Source organism: Chrysemys picta, chromosome 1, assembly GCF_011386835.1.
Source record: "Chrysemys picta bellii isolate R12L10 chromosome 1, ASM1138683v2, whole genome shotgun sequence".
Classification (NCBI taxonomy): Eukaryota; Metazoa; Chordata; order Testudines; family Emydidae; genus Chrysemys; species Chrysemys picta.
Genome location: NC_088791.1, coordinates 144,352,224 through 144,378,806, shown reverse-complemented (window position 1 = coordinate 144,378,806; position 26,583 = coordinate 144,352,224). Strand labels below are relative to the sequence as shown.

Here is a 26,583-nt window from a genome sequence, read left to right as displayed (position 1 = left end):
TGGGTCTGGTTCTGTTCAATATATTCATCAATGATTTAGATAATGGCAGAGAGAGTACATGTATAAAGTCTGAGGACGATACCAAGCTGGGAGGGGTTGAAAGTGCTTTGGAGGATAGGATTATAATTTAAAATGATCTGGACAAACTGGAAAAATGGTCTGAAGGTCTAGAAAACATCCTATGAGGGGAGATTGAAAAAATTGGGTTTGTTTAGTCTGGAGAAGAGAAGACTGAGAGGGGACATAACAGTTTTCAAGAACATGAAAGGTTGTTACAAGGAGGAGGGAGAAAATTCTCTCTTCTTAACCTCTGATAGGACAAGCAGCAATGGGCTTCAATTGCAGCAAGGGAGGTTTAGGTTGGACATTTCCTCCAGGGCAGATTGGCAGAGGCCCTGGAGGTTTTTCGCCTTCCTCTGCAGGGTGGGGCATGGGTCACTTGCTGGAGGATTCTCTGCACCTTGAGGTCTTTAAACCACGATTTGAGGACTTCAATAACTCAGGCAATAGGTTAGTTACAGGAGTGGGTGGGTGAGATTCTACAGCCTGCGTTGTGCAGGTCAGACTAGATGCTCATAATGGTCCCTTCTGACCTTAAAGTCTATGAGTCTACATTAGGAAAAACTTCCTGTCAGGGTGGTAAAGCACTGGAATAAATTGCCTAGGGAGGTTGTGGAATCTCCATCATTGGAGATTAAGAGCAGGTTAGACAAACACCTGTCAGGTATGGTCTAGATCAGTGGTCTTCAAACTTTTTTAATCGCGCACCCCATCAGTAAAAAAATTTTGAGCACGCACCCCCTGCTGCACCGAAGCAAAAAAAAAAAAAAAAAAAAAAAAAAAAAAAAAAAAAGCTGTTCAGACTCCCACACGAACTGCCGAAGCCAAACCCCACTTTGGAGACCACTGGTCTGGATAATACTTAGTCCTGCCATGAGTGCAGGGGACTGGACTCAAGGTCCTTTCTAGTCCTACGATTCTCCTTGGCATGCCACCTTGCTGTTCCACCTACTACTCACAAATGTTATCAGTTGTGTAGAGATTGTGAAAAAAAAAATCAGAAAAGCCTGAGTTGTGTCACAGAACTGAAAGCAGTCATGCTTTGGGAGGAGATATGTCCTTTATTTTACCTATTCCCATTAAAAGATTGACTAACACTTAGTTTCACTAACATTCAATTTTGTCAAGAATTGTTTGGTGTGTTTACAGGGCTACGGTCCCACCAAAGTGGAAATCAAGATGGAACATTAACTGGGATGCCTCCAGATGATACAGATTTAAAAGACCCACATGAATAAGCCCCTGGAAGTACTTGCATTCATATTTTGTATAGCAGAATTTGGTAGCTCAAGCATATGCCTTATAGGCTGAAGCAGCAGCAATGGTCAGAAACTCTAAAGCTTTGTCTATGCTAGCACTGGTGTGGAAAAAAACACCTCCCTCACCAACATAAGTTTCACTGACAAAAGTGCTGGTATGGACAGCGCTATGTCGGCAAGAGAGCTCTCTCCTGCTGGCATAGAGCGGTTACACAGGAGACCTTGGAGTGGTACAGCTGTAGCGGTACAGGTGTGCTGCTGTAAGGTCCGTAGTGTAGACATAACCTCTGGAGCACTCTGACAGGGTTTGTAGCCTCCATAGGAGCAGTGCTTTCAAGCTCTTCCATCAAGGCATGAAGGTACACAAGGTGGAGTAAGAGCCAAAGTTGTAGCCAGGTCTAAGGAGACAGCCCTCTGTCACCTGACTAGAGATCTATTGCTGACCCTCCTAGGGGCCAGAATTCTTCCATTATGTCCCTGTAGTAGTTCCGGGGTGGGGCTCGTCCCTTTCTGGGGCGCCTGAAAGCCAGGCCGCCCCGCTACAAAGCAAATAACAGTTAGGGCCCCGACCTTTGGGTAGGGGCTAAGCGCACAATTGACAGTTCAGAGCTCAGGCCCCTATGCAGGGACTGAGCACACACTTAGCAGTTCAGAGCTCAGGCCCCTATGCAGGGACTGAGCACACACTTAGCAGTTCAGAGCTCAGGCCCTTATGCAGGGGCTGAGCACACAATTAACAGCTCCGGCCCTGGGTCAGGGCGGGGCTGCACATCAGTAGTCAGTCAGTGGCCCAGGCCTTGTAGCAGGGGCTGGGTCAGTTTGGGTTAGCCCAGGCCCTAGGTCAGGGCGGGGCAGCAAATCAATAGTCAGTCAGGGGCCCAGGCCCCTTGGACAGGGAGGAGGAGAGACTGCCACCCGGTGTGGGGTGGCAGGGGGGGAAACACAGGCCCACCCACTCCACTGTGTTCCAGCCCGGGGCCCTATCCGCAGCAGTCCGTCTGCCGCGCAGTCAGTGGGGATCCTGACCGCAACACACTGACATGGGTTCGGGGTCTGCTATCCCCGGGCCACTTCCCATCTCCTCCTCCATGGGTACCTGCTCCTCCTGAGTTCCGTCTGCCGGGTCGCAGATCATAGGCTCCTCCGGGCCCCAAGCACCAGGTAGGTCTGACGCTCCCTCTGGGCCCTCGGCAGGGGGAGCGTCAGACCGCTCCTCAGGATACCGGGCTCTCGGCAGGCTCGGCCAGTCCTCCTCAGGGTACCGGGCTCTCGGCAGGCTCGGCCAGTCCTCCTCAGGGTACCGGGCTCTCGGCAGGCTCAGGTCCGTGGGAGCTCGGGCACCAGCGTCTGTCCTCTCCCGCTGCCGGCCAGCTACTGAGCGCTGGGGCCTGGCCTTTATACTTCCTGTCCCGCCCCTTGACTTCCGGGGGGCGGGGACAGGCCGCGGTGGCTCCGCCCACTCTGGCGGCTTTTCTGGCTCATCGCTTCCTGGGGCGCCTGGAAGCCAGGCCGCCCCGCTACAGTCCCTCTGCAGACAAAGGGCTCAGCAGTGTTCCATGTTGGGGTACAACCCAAGCAGCAAACGTTTCCAACTCCTGCCTCCCACTGGATCAGAATGGAAACTACTGGGTCTCTGCCAGGACTCCAGCTAAAGCTTCCTCCAAGAGAGACTGCTACTTGTTTCAATTCCCCAGTCACAACGTCTATCCCACCACTGGAGGAAGGAGGGAAATTAACTCAGTTCTTCTGTCACAGCTCCCTTACTGAGGCTAACTCTTGATGCAATAACATCTCAACGCAACACTGCTTCTCCTGGGACACCACAGAACTCCCCATTCAGCTCTGTCTCTACACTGAGGCCTTGGTACATCAGGGGCTCCCCATAGCAGACATTTCAGCGAAGCCAACGAACTCCTGATGCTTCATTACAGGAGAACTGGTAAGACTCCATCCACAAGCAGACATGCCAAACCCACAAAAAAAACCACAGAAAATGGGCTTGTTTTTGGCTTAATTGGCTTGTGAGCTGCTTGTTGGCTAGTTTTTGGCATGTAGCTTTTTGCATTTTTTTCTGATCGGCTCCCGGCAAGCAGGGGCAAGAGGGGGAGGAAGCAAGGGCAAGGGGGTGGGAGAGAATCAGGGGTGCACAGCAGGCCCACCACAGTCCCAGACTGCACCCTGGGGGGAATCTAGTCACATAGAGTGTTGGGATTCTTAAGGATTGGCTTGTTTTGAAATAGGATTAGCTTGATTTTTGGCTTATTGTGAAAGTCAGGGTTATACTTAGTTTCAGCCCATCTCTAACTGTGAGAAATCAGAATGTGAACTAATGGGGGGCAGAGTACCATAGATCTGCCTACTGTAGATTTCTTACACCTGCCTCTGAAGGATCTGGTACTGGCCCCTGTATGAGACAGGGCACTTGACCCCAGCTCTGATCCAGTAGGGCTGTTCCTACAAAAGAGCCTGATGACAGCCTGACTTCAGGGAAAATTTCAAAAAGGGTTTATCTAAATTTCACCTGCTTAAGTTACATTAGTAATCTTTAGCTAAGAAAATTCACCTGTTCAGGGAGTATATTAAATACACCTCTACTTCGATATAACGCTGTCCTCGGGAGCCAAAAAATCTTACCGCATTATAGGTGAAACTGAGTTATATCGAATTTGCTTTGATCCATCGGAGTGCGCAGCCCAGCCCCTCCCCTCCCCCCCCGCAGCACTGCTTTACCGCGTTATAGCCGAATTCATGTTATATCAGGTCGCGTTATATCGGGGTAGAGGTGTATAGAGATTAAACACAGGAAGTAGTGTGAATTAAAAGGATTAATCATCCTTTAAGACAAATTTCAATGCAACTTCAATTCTGGGTTGTTAAGGTAACTTCAGCATTACTCAAGTCAATTTATTGGAGGGTTTTGAAGGACAGACAGATGACTAAACTGTGAGCTGTAGCAGATGGGGAATTAGTGGAGAAGGAGAATACAAAAGAGACTTGCAACTCTTTGGGAGAATTATAAAATGGAATCAAGGTTGTCCGAGTGCTGATAATTGAAAACATTTAATGTTTTGTGTCATTTCAATATTAAGATTGGTGTGACAAACTATGAAGCTGGAAACCAGATACTACAGGGAGGGGTTGCAATAGAGCAATATGGGGATCCAAACTAAAGGAAGCAGTAAGAAGAGAAATTTAAGGGTGGTGGTGGTGAAGGAATAATCAGGAAAGGTGTGCAATGGGAGCTCAGGACTGGACAAGCAGGAGGGACTGTGGGTTGGAACTGAGCTTCAAGTGGGATCAGAGGTAGAAGGTGGTTGTAGAAGAGAAACTCAGTTTATTACGATTTTACAACACCCCAATCTGTACACAGCTCCAGGTGCTAAACCTGTTACACCCAGGATGTCATTCCTTCCAGGAGGCACATGGCTGGCTCTCACAGGTCTGCTCCTAGCGGTGCTTTCCAGTGCGGTTGAAACGTCTGTACAGGAACCTGATCCTTTTGTTAAGGTTCTTGTAATCCTGATCAAACATTCGGTGACCTACAAATTGCTTCTTGCGGATGCATCTCTGTAGCTCATTTCCCCGCCAGCCTTGCAGCCACCTGGGCCCTGTGATCAAGTCCTTGGGGTGAACCTGGAAGTCTCCTGAGGAAGAAGGGGTAAGTGGGGAAACAGATGCAGTAACAGGAAAACAAACCCAGGGTAGCAGAAAGGTTAGCCCCAGGTCCCATCAACCTCAATTCATTCTGACATCATTAAATTTTCCCCAGCCCCAGAGTAGGACTAACCTCTACTCTCCTGACCCCCCAATTTGGAGTTCCAGTTACTATCCCTTTGCCCATGATATCCTCAGACCCACCGTTGGTCACTTACCTAGAATTCCTATATTGTCATAGACCCCAAATAAGGCTCGTTTCTCTGTCCAGCGATCAACCTCTTTAGGTTCAGGGGGCAACTTCACATGGATCCAGCTAGAGACCCCTTGAAACAGAGAAGACTGCTGAAGAACGAGATTATCAGTAGAAGGGCCTGACCCTGCAGGTCGCCCTTGCTTGGCCGGGAGGGCAATACAAGGTCTGGGTGCGTACCCCGCCCCGCTCACCACAGTGGAGGCTCCTCGCGGTCTGGACCAGAGAGAGGCTACGGCCCAAGAGGCCCCATCTTGCCAGCTGCAGCAGAGTCCCCATTGTCCCACCCTGCAAAGACAGAGCCCCGGTCACCGAAGCGGCCCCGACAGAGCCCGCGCAGCAAGGGCGGGACGACCGGGCATGCGCTCCCCGCTCCCTCCCCACAGGAACCACAGGGCACAAGCCAGGCAGGCCCGACTGGACCGGGGGCCTTAGTAACAGCACGAGCCCCGCCGAGACACAGCCATCTTAACTGGCTGCTGCTTCCCAGAATGCACCGCTCCCTGCGCGGCCTGTCTTGGCGCACCCCAGTGTCCCTGCTCCCAGCCACGGGTCCAGACCAAACCAACGGTAGCTGCTGTCCCCGGACGCCCCCTCCCCCACACGCTGACTATGAATCCGGGCTCGAGAGATTCACTCCCCCCTCACCGGCGCCACAGACCAGCGGTTGCGCGGCCGGGAACTGAGAGGTGGAAGGAGCCTCTGGTGTCTGATTGGTTGTTGTGTTCCAGCCGCCCTCTGATTGGCGCCGGTAACAAGGAGGCGGTTGTGATTCGAATGCGGGAGGAGTTGGCGCGAAACCGGCCGTTCCGAGACGGGTGGGCTTGCATGTGGGTAATTGGATGGAGGTGAAGAACGCGGTCTGTGCTGTGATTGGCTCCTTGGTGTTCCGAGGGCGCTGAAGCTAGTGATTGTAGCGTTTGCCTGCGCGCTTTGACTGTTTGGAGGAGGCGGACCGGCAGCGCTGGCAGGCCAGGCTCTTGGGTGGGGGGCTAGACCGGCGCCGCTCACGTCGTGGTCCTGTTCCCTGGCAGTCAGGAGATGCCGTCGTCGCCGTCGCTCCCCTGGGAATTCCACCTGCCCCTGTCCCCGGGCGATCTGCTCCGCAGCGGGGGTCCCGCGCAGTACGTGGTGCAGGAAGTGCTGTCTGTAGCCCAGGTTGCTGGGCAGCTGGCGGGTAAGAGGCGCGGCTCTGCCCCCCCCTCCCCGAGCTATGCGGGTAATAGCGGTGCCGCCTCTCACGAGGTGATTGTGACTCTGGCAATTTTAGGGGTGTTTTTCCCGGTCTCGTGAAAACGGATTCTCCCTTATTCAAAATGGCCGCCATCTCCTATTGCTGTCAATGGGGCTGAAGCCAGGGAAATGGGCGCCATCTCCCTACGGTCTGGCGGCGCCTGGGAGTGAGGCTGCCCAGTAAGCAGGTATAAATATACAGCACATGAAAAGATGGGAGTTGCCTTACCAAGTGGCGGGAGGGTCGGGGGTCAGTGATAATGACACCAATTCAATTAGGGTGGATGTGACCCATTCCCAACAGCTGACACGAAGGTGTGAATGTCAGAGGGAAAATTATTTTTTGTAGTGACCCAGCCACTCCCAGGCTTTTTTCAGGTCTAATTTAATGGTGTCCAGTTTGCAAATTAATTCCAGTTCTGCAGTTTCTCTTTGAAGTCTGTTTTTGAAAGTTTTTTGTTGAAGAGTTGCCACTTTTAAGTCTGTTATTGAGTGTCCAGGGAGATTGAAGTGTTCTCCTACTGGTTTTTGAATGTTATAATTCTTGATGTCTGGTTTGTGTCATTTATTCTTTTGTGTAGAGACTGTCCGGTTTGGCCAATGTACGTGGCAGAGGGGCATTGCTGGCACATGATGGCATATATCACATTGGTAGAGGTGCAGGTGAACTTGCCCCTGATGGTGTGGCTGATGTGATTAGGTCCTATGATAGTGTCCCTTGAATAGTTATGCAGGCAGAGTTGGCAACAGGGTTTGTTGCAGGGATTGGTTCCTGGGTTAGTGTTTTTTTTTTTTTTGTATGGTGTGTAGTTGCTGGTGAGTGTTTGCTTCAGGTTGGGGGGCTGTCTGTAAGCGAGGACTGGCCTGTCTCCCAACGTCTGTGAGAGTGAGGGATCATCCTTCAGGATAGGTTGTAGATCCTTGATGCATTGGAGAGGTTTTAGTTGGGGGCTGTAGGTGACGGCTAGTGGTGTTCTGTTACTTTCTTTGTTGGGCCTGTTCTGTAGTAGGTGACTTTTGGGTACCCTTCTGACTCTGTCAATATGTTTCTTCACTTCCCCAGGTGGGTATTGATACAGATCCTGTAGGTGTTATTTTAGGGTTAGGGCTTGGCTGTAGATGGACTAGATGACCTCCTGAGGTCCTGTCCAACCCTGATATTCTGTGATCTACCAATGTGATATATGCCATCATGTGCCAGCAAATGCCCTCTGGGTCATTACAAAAAATAATTTCCCCTCTGATATTCACACCTTCTTGTCAACTGTTGAGAATGGGCCACATCCACCCTAATTGAATTGGTGTCATTATCACTGACACCCCCCCCCCCCACACACACACACATGGTAAGGCAACTCCCATCTTTTCATGTACTGTATATTTATAGCTGCTTACTGTATTTTTCACTCCATGCATCTGATGAAGTGAGTTATAGCCCACAAATATATATGCCCAAATAAATTTGTTAGTCTCTAAGGTGCCACAAGGACTCCTCATTGTTTTCACTGTTTGAGTGAGTTGAAGCCAGCCCGCGAGCAATGTGGCTGCCACTGTGCGGTGCAGGAGTCAGAGATAGTGAGGGGCAACAGAGGCTGAATGGTTGGTGGGGAGAGTGGGGGGGAGCACTGGGGGGTGGGGAGGCACTTGATTTCATGTAGCGATGCCAGTCTTGCTCTGAGACATCTAGAAATGTTTGGGGGGGGGGGAGGGAAATAGGGAGCTTGCTTGGAGATCTCCCTCCTCTTCCCCTCCCTGTTTATGGCAAGCAGCGAGTTGGGATGTCCCACCCCTATTGTGCCCCTGACACACACCCACAAACGAAGAAAGGGAGGATCAGCCCTGGGAAAGCCACCCTCATACATCACCTAGGGTCCTTAATCAGCTTGGTCAGTCCCAGGCCTGGACCTCCTTCCAGGGATGATCCTCCTCTTCTCCCTTCTATGTCATGTTCCATTTCTCCTCCTCTGCCATCACTGCCTCCTCAAGCTTTTCCTCCCCTACAGACTGCGCAGTGAGGGTCCAAGAAGATAAGCTGCAGTGCTTGTCAATGGTGTTTGGGGTGCTGGATTCACCGCCCAAGCCATAGACTGTGTGTTGCACGTTGTCTCTCCTGTGAGCCCTGTTGGTGTCCTCTAGGTACCTAGAGTGCATTAACATAGCCCCCTAGGGTCCACATGGGGCAGATAGAGCGCAATATGCAGCCTCTGTGGTAAATCCAGCTGTGCCCCAACCCATTCAGAATTGCTGACGCTTGCCTCCTGTCAGACTCTGTCTGCTTGTGCCACAAGGGAAGTGGAGAATGCCCTCTGCAGCCACAGCACTATTTGCTGTTTTTAGTGGACCTGAGTGATAGTGAATCACACACACACACGTATTATACAAAATGTGCGTACTTACAAGATTAGTAGATTGAAGCCTGCATTAGTAATTTTGTAAATACTAGGGCTGTCAAGCGATTTAAAAAAAAATTGCGAATAATTACATGATTAAACAATAAACAGGGCTTTGGAGCTGTGCTCCGGCTCCGCTCCAGCTCCAGGCAAAAACCTGCAGCTCCACTGCTCTGGAGCTGCTCCGCGCTCCAGCTCTGGGCTCCGCTCCAAAGCCCTGGTAGAATATCATTTATTTAAATATTTTTGGATGTTTCCTACATTTTCAAATATATTGATTTCAATTACAACACAGAATACCAAGTGTACAGTGCTTTATATTTTATTTTTTATTACAAATATTTGCACTGTAAAAAAAAAAGATATAGTATTTTCCAACTCCCCCATTACAAGTACAGTAGTGCAATCTCTTATCATAAAAGCTGAACTTACATACTTCTACATTTGTGTGGTGGTTTTTTTGTTTGTTTTGTTTTGTTTTTTTAAACTGCACTCAAAAACAAAACAACGTAAAACTTTAGAGCCTACAAGTCCACTCAGTCCTACTTCTTGTTCAGCCAATCGCACAGACGAGTTTGTTTACATTTACGGGAGATAATGCTGCCTGCTTCTTATTTACAATGTCCCCTGAAAGTGAGAACAGGCGTTTGCATGGCACTGTCGTAGCCGACGTCGCAAGATAGTTATGTGCCCAATGTGCTAAAGATTCATATGTCCCTTCATGCTTCAACCACCATTCCAGGGGACATGCTGATGACAGGTTCTGCTCGACAACAATCCAAAGCAGTGCGGACCGACTCGTTCATTTTCATTATCTGACAGACGCCACCAGCAGAAGGTTGATTTTATTTTTTGGTGGTTCGGGTTCTGTAGTTTCCACATCGAAGTGTTGCTCTTTTAAGACTTCTGAAAGCATGTTCCACATGTCGTCCCTCTCAGTTTTTGGAAAGCCCTTCAGATTCTTAAACCTTGGATTGAGTGCTGTATCTAACTTTAGAAATCTCACATTGGTGCCTTCTTTGTGTTTTGTGAAATCTGCAGTGAAAGTGTTCTTAAAATGAACAACATGTGCTGGGTCATCATCCAAGACTGCTATAACATGAAATATATGGCAGAATGTGTGTAAAACACAGCAGGAGGCATACAGTTCTCCCCCAAGGAGTTCAGTCACTAATTTAATTGACACTTTTTTTTTTTTAAACAAGCGTCCTTCAGCATGCAAGCATGTCCTCTGGAATGGTGGCCGAAGCATGAAGGGCATACGAATGTTTAGCATATTTGGCATGTAAATACCTTGCAATGCCAGCAATAGAAGTGCCATGCGAACACCTGTTGTCGATTTCAGGTGACATTGTAAATAAGAAGCCAGCGACATTATCTCCCGTAAATGTAAACAACATTATTTGTCTTAGCGGTTGGCTGAACAAGAAGTAGGACTAAGGGCAGGTCTACACTAACCCCCCAATTCGAACTAAGGTACTCAATTTCAGCTATGTGAATAACGTAGATGAAGTTCGAAGTACCTTAGTTCGAACTTACCTCGGTCCAGACGCGGCAGGCAGGCTCCCCCGTCGACTTCGCGTACTCCTCTCGCCGAGCTGGAGTACCGCAGTCGACGGCGAGCACTTCCGGGTTCGACTTATCTCGTCCAGACAAGACGCGATAAGTCGAACCCAGAAGTTCGATTTGCTTGCTGCCGAACTACCAGGTAAGTGTAGACCTACCCTAAGTTGACTTGTAGGCTCTAAAGTTTTACACTGTTTCATTTTTGAGTGCAGTTATGTAACAAACAATCTACATTTGTAAGTTGCACTTTCAGGATAAAGAGATTGCATTATAGAACTTGTATGAGGTGAATTGAAAATAAAATAGATATAAGTGAGCACTGTATATTTTGTATTCTGTGTTGTAATTGAAGTCAATTTATTTGAAAATGTAGAAAAACATCCAAATATTTAATACATTTAAATTAGGATTCTATTGTTTAACTGTGCAATTAAAACTGCGATTAATTGTGATTAATTATTTTTTTTTAGTTAATCCCGTGAGTTAACTGCAATTTAATCAACAGCCCTAGTAAAGACGTAAAAAATTGAGAGGATTACTGAAAATTAGGGAGGATTGGCATGTGCTTCATGGATGGTCCTGTAGCAGTGAGATAGGGTCCTGCGGCAGCAGAAATCAGTAGTGCGGGGAGTTGGGAAAATGTTGCTATTGGATCTGGGGCCCTGAGCCCTGCAGCAACACTTACCTTCTCCCACCGCCTTGGGACTTCTCCTCTACTTGACATCCAAGCAGAAAAGAATCCCCAGGGGGGCCAGCGAGTCAGAGACGTGATGCTGTTGGATCCAGAGAAGGGATGGCAGGGGAGAACACTTCAGGCAGTGAGGCAGGTGACAGGAGGAGTCCAGACAGTAATAAAGGGAACAGTAATCCATTGTCTATCTTAGGGGTGAGGAGAGGATAAGTGGAATCTCCATCTGAGCAGCCAGAGAGGGGGTGTCCATTTTGTGTCCATTAAAGGCTCTTTGCATCCTGAAATTATCACATATAGCCAAAAGAGTGGAGGGGAGTTAAAAAGTCAAGAGGCTAAAAAAAAAAGTTTGATAGTTTTTGTTTGTTTAAATCTCATGATTTTGTGGGGCCAATCTCATGACTTTTTGGCATTTGATTCATGATTTTTGATCCCTTGCAGTTGGCAATATTGTGTTTTAATTGTGTCTCCCTCTCTCTTCAGAATTCCGGGGGGCATTCCAGGTGCAAGGGCCATTGGCCATCCTGCAGCACTTTGACACCCTCTACAGTCTACTCCAGTGAGTATACCCCGCCCTGCAGGGGTGGGGGGGAAGTGGCTTGGTCATGGGCTTCAGGGGTGATGGTGATCAGTAGTAGTGAGCACTGCTGTTCTTGCTCCTACCAAGGGTTCAGGAGAACAGAGTCCTGGGTGTATCTGCAGAGGTATCCAGATGGGGCTAGGCCCTGGCCGGGTCCATTTATAGATGCCTCCTCTTCCTGAGTGCAGTAGGGCCTGGTGCTGTGAGTGGCATGAACCCATCCCCACCCTGCGGTGATCCCACTGGGATACTAGTGACGTAATAACATAAGCATTGACTGTTTAACTGGTTACTGCAGACGCCATCTCAGGAAGGAGAGGGCGTTAAGCTGCAGTGGAGCTGGAATTTGGGAGTTCCTGGAGGGAAGGGAATGTTACAGCTGGGCAGGAAACACAGATTTCCTATCTCACAAATATTTTAGGTAGGCCATTCTTCCCACCCCCCCTCCCATTCAACATCAGGACAAAACTGACATCTTTTGGTATGGTTGTGTACGTTACAGCTGTTTGTGAGTTTTATTACAGGATAAACATTTGGTTTGTCTGGGTGGCTGGTTGTTGAATAGCATTAGGTGATGGTTTGTGTATGTGAATTCCGTGTTAAGCAATTTTCACTCCAGCCTTATGTCAGCTTATCTTGCAGTTTCCATAGTTTTGTAGTGGGAAAACATCTATTGATTTGTACTAATCTAGGTCTACAAAACTTTTGCTGGCAATAAGGGGTATATAATGGTGTCCTAGTTTTTTGCCAAGTATAGACAAGGCCTTAGTTACCATATTATAACTTCTTGCATTGCCTTTGTCTTTTGTAACTTTTTGTGTTAGTACAATATCAGACTCTCACTAATTCAAATAATTTGCATTTCCAGACCATAGCTAAGTGTTTGGTACTCAAAAGTGAAGTGGTATTTGCTAATTGATAAGCTTATTAAGCAATAAATTCTTATCGCTCACCTAGATCCACTCTGTTTATGTTTTGTTTGTAACATTTTAAAATGTTCTTCTATGAAATCTTTGTGTATGTGTAGAGGCCTGTCTTGGAGGTGCTGATATACTATAGTAAGAGTTTTGCTCTTAATGTAGGTGTTCAGTCTGTTACCTGAGGAGAAATATAGTGTATCCTCCCAAAACTCTAGCACATGCATTTTGAGTACAGAATTTTCTGAGAAATTACAGGTAAACCCATCAATGAGTTAAAAATTACTAATTACTACTTTGATCTCCAAATTCTCCAGGGAAACTCTCCGCAGAACCTATTTGAACTGTCTCATAAATTGATCCCTCTAGTCACAAATGTGGGCAGGTTGGGAGAGGACTAGGTTTAGGAGACAAGTCTAGAGTTGCTCCTGAAGACTCTTGTGTTACAGTCTTGAACTAGGCCTAGTGCCAGTGGTCATCCTGTATTTTTGTCATCTGTTGTCTGCCTCACAGCCACTTCCGATCTATAAATGCTGCCGTCAAGGAGGATGCCCTGGAGCTGATGGTGAAAGGTAGGTATGAGGATCCTTCTCCCCTTGTGGAGGGGATGGTGAGATATTTGCTTCCTCCCTGCAGCTTTATGATGATATAAAGGCAAATGTGACCCCATTGGCTGGGCTGCACCCTCACCCATCCCTGATACAGGTCTGTAATCTTGGCAGGCAGTGCAGAGTTGTGTGCGTTCGCTGTAAGGGCAGACCAACAGGAAGTCCCATTTTCCATTTCATTCCTGGAGGGAGATATGCCTGCCCCTAGCAAGTGATCCTAGGAGCTGGGCAGGGGATGGGGACAGGGTGAACTTAGCATCTCTGGGTCCTGGGTCACAGGGTGTAGCCCAAATTATGGCTGGTGAGGCATGAGCACAGTTCTTTGGTAATCTGATGGCTGCTGTGAGTTTGTCACAAAGGAAGTGGGTGCTTCGGTGTGTATGGGTAGTGATGCTTATGCCTTCTCACCTCCCTGCAGTGGTGTCCTGTCACTCCAGTGACCTCTCCTCCATCTTGGATAATCTTGACCTGAGCCCTTCAGACCGCTCCACTCATCTCAATGCTCTTAAAATGAACTGCTATGTACTGACTCATCTAGTGGAGGCCTTTGAAATAGACTCCTGCAAGAGTGGCTTGTCAGGGCTAGATCCCAGTGGGAAGGTATGTATGCGAGCATGGGGGTGGATTTTATGAAAATGGAGCTGCATAAACTTACTGGACTCTGTGCAACTTTGTTCCTACACATTGATGACCCTCAGTTCAGTGCCATAGCTGGAATTTTCCATATGGATGCTGGGCAGGGCAATATGACATTAGGAAAGCCAGGCTGTGGTACATGCACCTCTAAGGAATGCTTATGGGCAGCAGCTTCAGGAGACAGGACATATCACAGCATGTAATGCTCCACTGATCTTTAAATGTCCAGGCTGTTCTCTGTGCTGCCTCCCACTTCTGTGTCTGCCTTTGTTGCAGTTCCAGTATACTAGCATTTCCTCCCAAGCACATGCCTCTCCCCCCGCATATTAGGGAAAGCAGCTGCTTCCATTTGGTGTAGCCCTTTGGCTCCCGGCAGGTTTGGGGCAAGGGTTTCATTACTGTAAAGCTTGAGTGTCGCCTCCAGCTTTAAAAGGGGATACTGCCTGATGTGAATACCTATAATCTCCTCAGAGCAAGAAGAACTGCACCACGGGCTCAGGCTTCTGCTGGGAGGAAGAGAGGCAGCCACTCCTACAGCTGCTGACACAGCTGCTGCAACTGAACCTCCGTCGACTGTGGTGTGGTTTGGTGGTGGAGGAGGAATTCATCAGGTAAAGGTTGAAGTGAATGCTGGGGAGAGGAAGGCAGGATGGAAGGCTACAGGGGGTGAGCTATATGTGGGAGATTTTTGGAAGGGCTGACTTGTAAGACGATACGTGGATAGGTAAATCAGTTTGTCCCACCTCATTCAAAGGCAATCTATAGGATGTGAACCTTAGGGGAGTAGGGAGATAGATTGAGAAGAAATTTGGGAGAACAGGATAAGACTGAACCAAGGAAAAAGTTTGGGAACCATTCCCAGTGCTGAGGGATCTATGAGCATGGACACCTCACTGCTAAGGCCCTGAGAAAAATCTTTTGTTTCTCTTTCTTTAATTCACTGCAGCGTCACAGGTAAATGTTTGAATTTCCTGGGATAGGCACGGCTCCTGAGTCTCTATCCCCCCCTTCTCCTACCCTTTTCAAACTGCTGTGATTTCCCCTCCTCCCACCCCCAACATGAGAGAGGTGTTCTCAGTGCCACCCCCTTTCCCTGCTGGCTAGACAAGAAGCAGCAATGATGGCCTAGGGTGGAGTGAATTGGGCTGGGTAGGCTGAGCCAGACCACCTGGTGCCATGTGTTGAGATACCTCTGCCTGCCTCCACTCCCCAGAATGGAACTGTCCCACTAGTCCATGATGAACAGCTGCAGCCTCAGTGAGTAGGTAGAAGTGTCTCCCTGCTGTTGGAATAATCATGGCATTGGGCTAATTTCATGATTTTTTTTCATGCAGTCCATGAAATTATTTACACAGGGCCTTACTCATTGTTTAGGACACTGGGAAGTTGGAGCCAAGGCAACAGCTCTGCTCACCCCCTTTCCCCCCAGTGAGGAGATGGAAACTTAGAGGCTCCACCAGTTCAGATCTCTTGGGTGGGGTTGTCAGATTGTAGTGTCAGGTCTCTTTATCACTCCCTATTTTCCTCTCAGCCTAGTGACTGGCAGCTGTTACCGCATTCTGGAGAAGCCCAGCATCAGCCACCAGAAGCATCGGGCGACACGGGAGGCAGTAATGCATCTTCTTGCTGTGGCTCTGACTCATTATGACCACATGCTCAGTGAGTCTGTCACTTCCCCTTCCTGATGTGGGATCCCCTCGTGTATCCCCTGACCCTTTTTTCCCCTCCTCTGGTTTGGCAGGTGCAACTCTGAAGATCACACAGATGCTGCAGCACTTTGAACATGTAGCCCCAGTGTTTGCGGGGGCTGTGAGCCTGTGGGCCACGGAGTATGGCATGAAGAGCATGGTGGGAGAGCTGCTGAGGTGAGAAACTCTCCAAGCCCCTGCCCCCTCCATTCCCGGCAGCCTTGGGCACTGACTATTTCTTTTTGCAGGGAGATTGGCCAGAAATGTCCACAGGATCTGACTCGGGATGCTTCCGGAGTGAAGGGTTATGCTGCCTTTCTCACAGAACTGGCTGAACAAATCCCAATGATAGTGCTGTCAAACATGAGTGTCCTGCTGCATCACTTGGATGGAGAGGTACTGCTTGGGAAGGGGCAAAGCACAACATATCCAGGGGAAAGAATGTGTACCATAGTGGTGTCCAATCTTTTGGCCTGAAGACTGAGTGTATTTCACAAAGATCAAGGAGTTGCAATCAATATTTTGAGGCAGATTCTCTGCCTTGCTCCACTCCCTGCATGCTCTGGTGATGCAAACCGTGCAGGAACTACTGCAGAAAGTACCATGCTGAGAATTCCCCCAGCATAGGTAATATCCAACAGCAGAGAATTGGGGATGGGGGAGAGAACTGGCTCTTGGTTCTTGGCGCTTTGTTTGCCCTTCTGGGTGATTGTGAGGAGAGAAATCTTTTGCTAGGCTCAGGCAGAACCAGCTAATCTATGCTGTCCTCACTGGGGCTCCCACAGCCAGGCAAGAAAGCAGCCAATAGCAGGGATGACGTGGGTATTTGCCAGAGGTGGTTTGTACCAGGTAAAATCATGGTTTGTACCAATTTAAGGCATTTTCTATTTTAAAAACTGTTTCACTAATGCATATCACATTCCACTTAGCTTTAGTTACATATTCAAGTTGCGGTTACATATGGCAATAGATTTGTAGATTTAATTTAGGTTTGTACAAATAAAAAGTAAAACTTCAGTGCGCATAATACTCCTATGTAATTATAATACTGAACATCAGAATGTCTATACTTTCCGGTTCAGTATTTTCTAAAGGAAGTTATGTGTTATGATTTATTTCAGTTTTCAATATTATATGAACAAAAGTTGAAAACATTTGATTACGTGGAATTGACAGTAATACAGGGTTGAAGTATTAAGGAATCTGAAGCATGCAAAATTGCAGACTACCACCCAAGTCCATTTGGCCATACAGCATTCTGTAGCAGAAGACCAACTTTGACGTAGTGGACTGACTGAGCCTATTCCTCAGTTTTTTTGAATGGATGTATTCAAAGTTTGAAAAGATTTGTTTTGTACTTGCTGGATGGTGATGCAACTATTTTTCCTAGTTTAACCCGGGTTTAAGATGGTATTTACAGCATCCTGTCCTAAACTAGTTTTTCCTGAGAAATTGCCAACCCTGGCCAATAGAGCAGCCAGAACTTCTGTCTTTCCTCATCATGATGCAGCATTTGGCCAATAGGGGAACTGCTGAGAAAATGCATCGGGGAAAAGAACAGCAGCTATTTTGGGGCTGTGGGGGAAGTGGTGCTCCCCATAATAAGGAACTTGATTTGCTTTTATTTAAACTGCACGGTGTGGCTTACCTTCAGCTCATAACCATATACAAATTTTCTTAAGTCATTCTCAAAGGCCACAAATGATACTCATTCCACGGATTGGGTGCTGCAGACCTAGGCGCATAGGAGGGCTGGGACACAGCCTCCTGGGCTCCGCTACACTTGCTTGTTGTCACACAGGAATTCTGTGATGGAGCAGGGAATTGAATTTGGATTTCCCAAATCCCAGACTAGGTGCCATAAGCACTGGACCATCCTTGCTGTCTTAGCATGAGTCCTGGTTGGATGGGGGCTACAGGAATATGCCCTCCCTTCACTCCCAGTATAATGAAGTCATTTTCTCTCTTCAGAGCTATGTGATGAGAAATGCCATCCTGACAGCCATGGCAGAGATGTTGCTGCAGGTGCTGAGTGGAGATCAGCTAGAGGAAGCTGCAAGGGGTACTCGGGACCAGTTCCTGGATACACTGCAGGCCCATTTATGTGATGTCAATGGGTTTGTGCGCAGCCGTGTGCTGCAGCTCTTCACCCGGATTGTCCAGCGGAAGGTGAATCTCTGTGTGAAGGGACTGGGGGGTTGGCTTTGAATTGCTCTCCTGTGAAGGGAGGGGTGAGGGAGACCATCAGAGGCCCAGCAAGAGGCCTGAGGAAACTTGGCTGCAGAGCCTTCCCAGAGTGAGGAATGAAAGATTGCATCTAACTTCTCCAGGGCTTTTGGGTAACCTCTTCAATCTGCTCTTTGCTGCAGGCCCTGCCCTTGGCTCGGTTCCAGGCTGTGGTGTCTCTGGCTGTGGGCCGTCTCCAAGACAGATCAGTAACAGTGGCTAAGAATGCCATCCAGCTGCTGGCTGCATTTCTCTCAAACAACCCCTTCTCCTGCAAGGTAACCCTTTGTACTATGCTGGAATTTCTGTGCCTCCCCTGGGGCAGGAGCCCCCAGGGAGAGAGTGGTCACCAGTCTTTGGTTGTGGCTCAGGTTGGAGGCTCCCTTGTTTTTCCTCATATCCAGGTGCCCTAATATCTGGGCTTTCCATCCCCTCGTGCAGCTTGCATGTATGCCGGGGCATGGTATATGCCTCTTAACTCTGAAAACCTGCCCCAGTTTGATTTGAGTCTGCAGTGGGGACTCTTCTTTGAGATCTTGGTTCAGACTTTGGGATCTTGCTCCACTGCATCCCTAGGTCATGGAGCTCATGCTGTTGCACAATCTTCACTTAGACTTCGTCCCAAACTGCTTAGCTTCACAGACAGGCAACCTACTGCAGCCCCCGTTCTGGGAAGTGGACTAGAACCAGCTACTCAGCTTCCAAAAGCAGATGTCTTCTACGGGCCTGGGGTACTTAAAGTGGGCACTGAAAGCAGGCTGTGGGGGAGCAAGGAGGATCCTAAGAGTTAAGAAAACGGAGGATAGAGAGTGAAACATTCCCATTCTCCCCTCACATCCCCAGCTAAGCTGCACTGATTTGGCTGAGCCACTCAAGAAAGAGATGCAGAAGCTGCAAGAAATGAGGGACAAACATACAGCAAAAACTGGTAATCTCCTCTTTTCCCCTTCCTAGTGGATATACTGTGCCCTCCCAGCAGGAGTTCCTGTGCACTTCTCATTCTATCTCCTGTCTTGCTCATACTCAACCTGTGTTGGCCTTGCCCCAATCTCATATCCATTTGAGATTCTGTGGCTTAGAGCATGGCCTAAAGTATCAGAAGCTTTCCATAGGGAGAGGGAGGATTAGGAAGGGTAAGCAAAGGGAGTGGTGTCTGCCTCAGGGATCTAGAGAGGAGCATGCGGGACCCCAACCCCATCTCAGTCTAAGCTGTTTCCCTCACTTTAGAATAATGGGTCTGGATATCTGTATCATTCCCTTCCTCTGCCCTCTTTTCATAGCTGCACTAATTACCCCAGAGGAGGAGTGGGAGGCCATGCAGCCAGAGCTTAGGGCCACCATACATCAGCTCCTTCACCCATTGCAAGGAGAAGAGGAGGAAGAGACGCTAGAGGTTGAGGAGACTGCACTGAATACGGCTGAGCGCATCATACAGTTGCTGAGGAAGTTAAATTACAAGTGAGTGGGAGACCCTCCAATGGACCACAGTTGAGTGGGTGGGGCCTTCAATCTGGGGAAGAGGGTTGCCCTAGGAACTTCCATATGAAATTATATTGTTAGGTGAGGTCTGAGCCCTGGGAAAGGGGTAACACCATATGGGAGATTGAAGACTTGTGTGGAAAGAACTTTGGTGTATACAGTAGGCTGGAGGTGCTGACAGGAGTCACTGTCCCACAGGTCCAGGGACAAAGCTGAGTGATGGATTTCTTAACTGACATACTCTCCCCACCCAGTGGATGATTTCTTATTGTGCATCATCTCTGTCCAGGCATGCTATCCGTCTAACACAGATGGCTGTGTGCCACTTCCATGGGATGGAGCCTTTCACCAGCAATTCAAGGTTGGAAGGTGACAAGGAAACCATGATCTTGGGCGTTCTGAGGACACTCTACACAGGTAGCTTTTCTGAGCCCGCTAGTTTCTTGTCCTGGAACCATATTGATACCAATACTATAGAGGTGAAACACTTTATATCCCTTTTAGTCAACCCTGTCTCTGCTTGTATTGCACCATACCATAGTAGTGAGACTTCACTGACATTGTGGTGAGAATCCAGCTCTAGGTCTAAATCTCCCTTTTGACTGCCTGGCTGAGCTGCTGTTAGATTGTGTTGTTCGGAGAGGGGCTCTTGGTTTAGGTCACCAGGGGTGAAGGGAAAGAGGTCAAAGAACAGTTTTTCCTGGCCCCCAGCATTGTTTATGGATCATTATTCTTGCTGTGTAGATTCCAACCTGGAAAACAATATCCAACATCCTTTGCATAGCAGTGGGGATGAAGACCCTGTAATAGAGGAGCAGCCACCATCTGAGCTGGTTAAGCAGGAGATGCTGGTGCAGTATCTGCAAGATGCCCACAGCTTCTCTATGAAAATCACTGAAGCCTTGAGCATGGTCAGCAGGATGATGTACAAAAGCTCTGTCTCTGGTAGGTTGGGTAGACACAGATCATCCTATACATTAAGATTTCCAGGGTCCTAAGCTTGGTGTATGAGAACTCTATTTTGGATATGTGGGAGAGGCCGGGACTGGAGTAGCCTGGACAGGTGCCTTGGGGGCTTGCCTACCTTGTTTACATTGGGCTCACAGTACCAGTCAAAAGGGTTATCTTGGGGAAAGTTCAGTCTTGTGGGGAGAAGGGCTTCCTCTGGTATCTAAAAGCCTCAGCAAGCTTTTTAGGTAAATGTAGAGGATCCAGCCTCTTCAGCCTGAAGGCTGAAAATATTTCAAAATGTCAGGTGGCCACAATCAATTCTTAGGGACAGATTTTCTGCTTGGGTGGTGTTCAAGTAGTGGACACCCCCTGCAGCTCTCTTGTTGGGTGTTTCCTTCCTATAGACAAAGAGCCAGCATATCTGGCTTCTACGTTGCCACACTGCACAGTTCCCAGGTGTGCAGAGGAGCAAGGAGGAGAGTGGCTGGAGGTGCATGCTATGCTGTGGCTAATCACAGCTGGTGTATGGCCCCTTGGAGCAATAGCCACCTGGTTCAAGTTGGAACAGACCTCAGGCTGTGCTAAACCTGTGTAAGAGGTGGGGAGGAGAATCAGAAAGCTATAAATACTTGATTCTCTGCTTCTTCTCTTTTTTTTCTTAAATCATCCTCTTCTCTCCCCCCCCCCACCCTTTTCTTCTGGTTTGCTGGGCAGCAGCGGGGGGCCACAGGAAGCATCTTTGCTCCCCGATCTCTGATGGAGCCAGTCAAGCCCTTATTGTACTCTGCCTGGGGCTCCTGTAGCCTGATAGAGAAAGAGGCTATGGAGCAGTTGGATCAGTTATACCATTTTCTTGTACAACAGTGTGTGGCTGGCAGGCATGCTGCTGAGTAGCTGCAGTAGGGAAGAAATAGCAGCTGCTTTAAATCACTTGCTATGAAAAATAAATGATCTGTTTCAAAATGCTTTTGTTCAAAAATTGTAGGCCATGGCTCTGGAAATGTTCTCAATTCATAATCAAATACAGGGTGGGTTTGTTTGTTTGTTTTTTGTTCTGTTTTGTTTTTTGGGGGAGGTCATCTTTTTTGGGCCACTGTTTGGACACTGCTGAAAGTGCTGTAGCAGCCAAGTCTCTGCTCCACAGGGGAGGGGACAATAGTGTGGGGAGAGGGAGTGTCTTTTTTTGTTTGTTTGTTTTGTATGTGGGTTATGGGTTTGCTGGAAGAACAATGGGTGCATAATTTATTTCTTAATGAGGTCTCTGGCCGAGACTATGTAAAGCTGAACTGACCTCTCTCTCTACTCCCCTCAGTGGTGCAGGAGGCCATTGAGTTCTTTGTGACAGTCTCGCAGTTTGGTGTCCCCCAGGCACTGCATGGAGTCCAAAGGATGCTTCCTCTTATATGGTCTAAGGAGCCAGGTATTAGAGAAACCGTGCTAAGCGCCTACAGGAGGCTCTACCTGAGCCCCAGTGGGGACTCAGAAAGGTATGGAACCCCCAAATCAGAGTCTATATCTCCCAGGAGGTGCTGTTGGAAGTGGAGTATGGACAGTGGTCAAACTTCATACTGAGCTGAAATGCTAGTGGGTGCTGAGCTGCAGGGATGGGGGTGGGTGAGTGAAGTTCTGGGGTGCAATCCAGACCACTGAGGGGTTGTCATTGCCTGCCCTGCAACCTGGAGTGCCTTGCAATGTTTTGCTGTTGTAGCTATCCAGCTGGGCCACTCACAAACAGCTTGCCAACATGCAGGCTGTGTGTCTGTATATAGCTGCAGCCCTGGTCCAGCAGCCAGTCGGCAACACTCCAGTCACACTCTGGCTTCCACCAGCATTGGTTACTACTTGCCAGATGTCCCCAACCCACTCCCAGTCCTGAAAACGTGTGTTCTGCACTGTCCAGCCCTCCCCGGGCAGTTCAGATATTAAAGGTCTGTTGTCCCTGTAAAGGTTTGCCTCTTTAACTGGAGTTACGAAACACTGGATTGATTTAGATTGAAGAAGATAGGCTTTTAAGTAGAGTTGTCAAGCGATTAAAAAAATTAATTGCACGATTAATCGCCCTGTTAAACAATAATAGAATACCATTTATTTAAATACTTTTGGATGTTTTTTCTATATTTTCAAATGTATTGATTTCAATTACAACTAGGGCTATCAATTAATCACAGTTATATCACACAATTAACTCAAAATTATTCGTGATTAATTTTTTTAATTGCAGTTTTAATCCCAGTGTTAAACAATAGAATGCCAATTGAAATGTATTAAATATTTTGGCTGTTTTACATTTTCATTTATTGTATTGTGTGTTCTAATTTAAATCAAAATGTATATTTTTTGTTACAAATATTTGCACTGTAAAAATGATAAAAGAGATGGTATTTTTCAATTCACCTCATACAAGTACTGTAGTGCAATCTTTGTGTGAAAGTGCAACTTACAAATATAGGTGTGGGTTTTTTTGGGGTTTTTATTTATTTATTTATTTATTTATTTATTTTTACACACACAACTGCACTAAAAATAAAACAATGTAAAACTATAGAGCCTACAAGTGCACTCAGCCCTACTTCTTGTTCGGTCCATTCTGAACAAGATAATGCTGCCCGCTTCTTGTTTACAATGTCACCTGAAAGTGAGAACAGGTGTTCTCATGGTACTGTTGTAGCCGGTGTCGCAAGATATTTATATGCCAGATGCACTAAAGATTCATATGTCCCTTCATGCTTCAACCACCATACCAGGGGATATGTGTCCATGCTGAGGATCGGTTCTGCTAGATAACAATCCAAAGCAGTGCGCACGTTCATTTTCATGATCTGAGTCAGATGTCACTAGCAGAAGGTTGACTTTCTTTTTTGGTGGTTCGGGTTCTGTAGTTTCCACATCAGAGTGTTGCTCTTTTAAGACTTCTGAAAGCATGCTCCACATATAATCCCTCTCAGATTTTGGAAGGCACTTCAGATTCTTAAACCTTGGGTCAAGTGCTGTATCTATCTTTAGAAATCTCACATTGGTACCTTCTTTGCATTTTGTGAAAGTGTTCTTAAAATGAACTTGTGCTGGGCCATCATCCGAGACTACTATAACATGAAATACAGTAATTCCTCGCTTAACATTGTAGTTATGTTCATGTAGCCTCACACTCTACAAGGCAATACAGGTGGAGGGAGGAGATACAGCATGGCAGAGAGAGACAAAGACACACACCGTGTGTGTGCGTGTGAGACCGAGGGAGACACACACATACCGTGTGTGTGTGAGAGAAAGGGGCAATGCCCCTTTAAATACGCTGACCCCACTCTAAGTATACTGCCTTTTTAAGTAAATCAACAAGTTGAGACAGTAGCTGCTTCCAGCAAGCTCCCTCTGTTCCGAGCCCTGTCGTGTCCACCCTGCTCTGTGGAGATGGGGTAAAGAAGCGGGGGGGGACGCTGATATTAGCACCCCTCCTTCCCCTCTCCTCACAGCAAGCAGGAGGCTCCCGGGAGCAGCTCCAAGGTAGAGGGCAGGATCAGCACAGGGCAATGGGGGGAGGGACAGCTGAACTGCCCAGCAATTGATAGCCTGCTGGGCAGCTGCCACACAGGGAACTTAGGGGAGCTGATGGGGGAGGGGGGCTGCTGGACCATCCTGATTCCAAGCCCCCACAAGTTAGCTCCAACGGGCTGCTGTTTCTGCAAGCAGTGGACAAAGCAGGCAGCTGCCAAACAATGTTATAAGCATTGCACAACTTTAAACGAGCATGTTCTCTAATTGATCAGCAATGAAACAATGTTAACCAGGACGACATTAAGTGAGGAGTTATTGTATATGGCAGAATGCGGGTAAAACAGAGCAGGGGACATACAGTTCTCCCGCTATGAGTTCAGTCACAAATTTAATTAAGCATTATTATTATTATTATTATTTTAAACGAGCATCATCAGCATGGAAGCATATCCTCTGGAATGGTGGCCGAAGCATGAATGGGCATAGGAATGTTTAGCATATCTGGCACATAAATACCTTGCAATGCCAGCTACAACAGTACCATGCAAATGCCTGTTCTCACTTTCAAGTGACATTGTAAATAAGAAGCAGTCAGTAGTATCTTCCATAAATGTAAACAAACTTATCTGTCTTAGCGATTTGGCTGAACAAGAAGTAGGACTGAGTGGACTTGTAGGCTTTAAAGTTTAAACACTTTTTTTTTTTTAAATCTACATTTGTAAATTGCAATTTCATGACAGATTGCGGTACAGTACTTGTATGAGGAGAATTGAAAAATACTATTTTTTACAGCGCAAATATTTGTAATAAAAATAATATACACTTTGATTTCAGTTACAACACACAATATATATGAAAATGTAGAAAAACATCCAAAATACACCTCTACCCCGATATAGCGCAACCCGATATAACACTAATCCGGATATAACGTGGTAAAGCAGTGCTCCAGGGGAGCGGGGCAGGGCTGCGCACTCCGGTGGATCAAACAAAGCAAGTTCGATATAACGCGGTAAGATTTTTTTTTTTTTTTTTTTTTTTGCTTCTGAGGACAGCGTTCTATCGAGGTAGAGGTGTATTTAATAAATTTCAATTGGTATTCTATTTAACAGTGCGATTAAAACTGCGGTTAATCACGTGAGTTAACTGCGATAAAATTAGGGCTGACGATTAAAGTGAATTCATGTATGAGGTAATCAAGTCAGAAATGGTTACACGAGAAATAAAGATAAAACACTTTCTAGTAGTTTAAAACTTAACAAGCTAGACTTGGTTCAAGATAACTTCCTTACCATGTGTTCCTAGCAACATGGGTGACCAAATTCTCAGGTCAGGATTTCTCTGCTCTTCCCCTTCCTTTCCCCCTCCCACCCCCCCAAAGTCATGGGTTGCTTTCTTTTTCTTAAGTGAAAGAGAGCTTGGGGGTTTTCTGCCCCTTTCTTGTGTAGTCCAGTTAACCTTTGAAGTGGGTTCTTCTGAGGGTTACCCCATAAAACAAAGTTTATTCAAACTGTAAAGAAGGCCACATGGCGCTTCCTTCACTACCAGACTCCATGTTCTTTCTTTCTTCTCACTTATGTTCGCTGAAATGCACATTTGCTTTGTCTCTTGCCATCTCTTCTCTCTCGAGGAGCCTGTTTACGACTTATATGTAAATTCAGGTTAATGCACACTTTTTGTTCAGGATATAGCTGTGTGGTTTTGACCATCATTCATGACTTTACAAATAATATTGCTACATATATTTCACCATGTGTTATTGAACAGAGTTTTATTTTTCAAATACTTCACAAGGCATACTTTCTACAAAGATTATTACGGTATTGTGTAGGCTATGAATACAATGGTACTTTTGGTCAGTGAGTCAGTAAGTAGAGCCCTGCAAATCTGCAGATATCCGCAGACCATTTCCGCAGATAGAAGCGTGGCTGCAGATACAAATTTTGTATCCATGCAGGGCTCTGACTGTAAGAGCCGGGCAGGCAACTGTGAGGAACTGTGGCACAGACCCTCCACCTGCCCTGGTCAAGGATCTGGGGGGCAGGGACAGGAGCCCTGGGGCTGCTCAGGTCCCCCACCCAGGACAGATGGAGGGTCCACTGCAGCTCCCTGCAGCTGCCTGTCCAGCTTTTACGGTGGCTGGGCTGTGGCTCTAAGCTGCTCCCTTCCCCAGCCAGAGCTGGGTAGGGGACAGACGTGCTGCCAGCTGTGGGGAGCCTGGGTCCCTCCACCTGCCCTGGTCAGGGACCTGCGGGGCAGGGGGCTCTCCCTGACCCAGCTCCGGCTGGGGAGGAGGGTGACTCGAAGCCGCAGCCTGGCCACGGTAAGAGCCAGGCGGGCAGTTGTGGGGAGCCATGGCGGACCCCCCCTACCCTCCCCGTACAGGCCAGCGTGGAGCACAGCTGGGGAGCTGTGGCAGACCCTCCACGTGCCTGGCGGGGGTGCACTCAGAGCAGCCCGCAGCCATGTCCCCGCCTGGCCGAGGGCAGGTGGAAGGTCTGCAACTCCGGCCGGACTCCCCACAGCTGCCCGTGCGACTGTCAGTAAAGATGCTCTTCCTTTTGAATCATTACCTACCCTTGTGCAGTTCTAGGATGCACTGTGCTGCTGGATATCTTTCCATTCCCATGGGACCTAAAACAGATGTTTTGCCCCATCCTCATGAGATCACTGCATGTTCCCTAATGCTTTTTCTGAACCTTACTGTTGTGTTTATATTCTCTGTTCTGAGAATGGCTTTCATGTGAGCAGCTCTTGGTTCCCTATTCCCAGATGTTTATATATCCTGCTGGGAGACGGGGGTGCATGCACACTACATTTTAGGAACTGGATTGCTGTGTGTAGGATTTGGATCTGTGAGGTAGTTGCATGTAAATTGCCTTTTGTTTGCTTATCTCCTGTAC

General features: G+C 47.7%; 2 protein-coding genes and 1 non-coding gene across 11 annotated transcripts in view; 2 read left to right on the top strand and 1 right to left on the bottom strand.

Annotated features, from left to right (window-relative positions):
- Positions 1 to 4,360: 4,360 nt before the first annotated feature.
- MRPL51 (mitochondrial ribosomal protein L51) lies at positions 4,361 to 6,008 on the bottom strand. 3 transcript variants are annotated; one of them, XM_005291306.5, is made up of 4 exons: positions 5,875 to 6,008; positions 5,421 to 5,514; positions 5,192 to 5,299; positions 4,361 to 4,963 (listed from the first exon to the last, which is right to left on the bottom strand). In XM_005291306.5, the coding sequence occupies exons 2-4, from the start codon at positions 5,503 to 5,505 to the stop codon at positions 4,767 to 4,769; spliced, it is 390 nt and encodes a 129-aa protein (XP_005291363.1). In that variant the 5' UTR covers positions 5,506 to 5,514; positions 5,875 to 6,008; the 3' UTR covers positions 4,361 to 4,766. The 3 variants fall into 3 exon arrangements, with proteins under 3 accessions (XP_005291363.1, XP_023966923.1, XP_005291364.1); XM_024111155.3 differs by having other exon boundaries at positions 5,888 to 5,918; XM_005291307.5 differs by lacking the exon at positions 5,875 to 6,008 and adding an exon at positions 5,753 to 5,866.
- Positions 5,915 to 26,583, top strand: part of NCAPD2 (non-SMC condensin I complex subunit D2) — an 80,014-nt gene continuing 59,345 nt past the window's right edge. For 5 of the 7 annotated variants that reach the window (XR_010598930.1, XR_010598928.1, XM_065585920.1 and 2 more), the window contains exons 1-15: positions 6,267 to 6,403; positions 11,587 to 11,662; positions 13,114 to 13,172; positions 13,627 to 13,808; positions 14,316 to 14,455; positions 15,376 to 15,503; positions 15,586 to 15,709; positions 15,781 to 15,928; positions 17,504 to 17,701; positions 17,902 to 18,036; positions 18,602 to 18,686; positions 19,039 to 19,216; positions 19,527 to 19,654; positions 19,982 to 20,182; positions 21,501 to 21,675. Coding sequence is in view for 5 of the 7 variants with exons in the window: in XM_065585920.1 (XP_065441992.1) it covers positions 6,268 to 6,403; positions 11,587 to 11,662; positions 13,114 to 13,172; positions 13,627 to 13,808; positions 14,316 to 14,455; positions 15,376 to 15,503; positions 15,586 to 15,709; positions 15,781 to 15,928; positions 17,504 to 17,701; positions 17,902 to 18,036; positions 18,602 to 18,686; positions 19,039 to 19,216; positions 19,527 to 19,654; positions 19,982 to 20,182; positions 21,501 to 21,675 (2,093 nt within the window). In the remaining 2 variants the exon portion in view is untranslated. Of the gene's footprint in view, positions 6,057 to 6,266; positions 6,404 to 11,586; positions 11,663 to 13,113; positions 13,173 to 13,626; positions 13,809 to 14,315; positions 14,456 to 15,375; positions 15,504 to 15,585; positions 15,710 to 15,780; positions 15,929 to 17,503; positions 17,702 to 17,901; positions 18,037 to 18,601; positions 18,687 to 19,038; positions 19,217 to 19,526; positions 19,655 to 19,981; positions 20,183 to 21,500; positions 21,676 to 26,583 lie in introns of those variants that run through there. The other 2 variants (XM_065585930.1, XM_065585927.1) reach the window with 2 other exon arrangements.
- LOC112060497 (small nucleolar RNA U85) lies at positions 13,236 to 13,547 on the top strand. The gene has a single exon (XR_002889789.1). It is a non-coding gene; the product is annotated as a small nucleolar RNA U85 (small nucleolar RNA).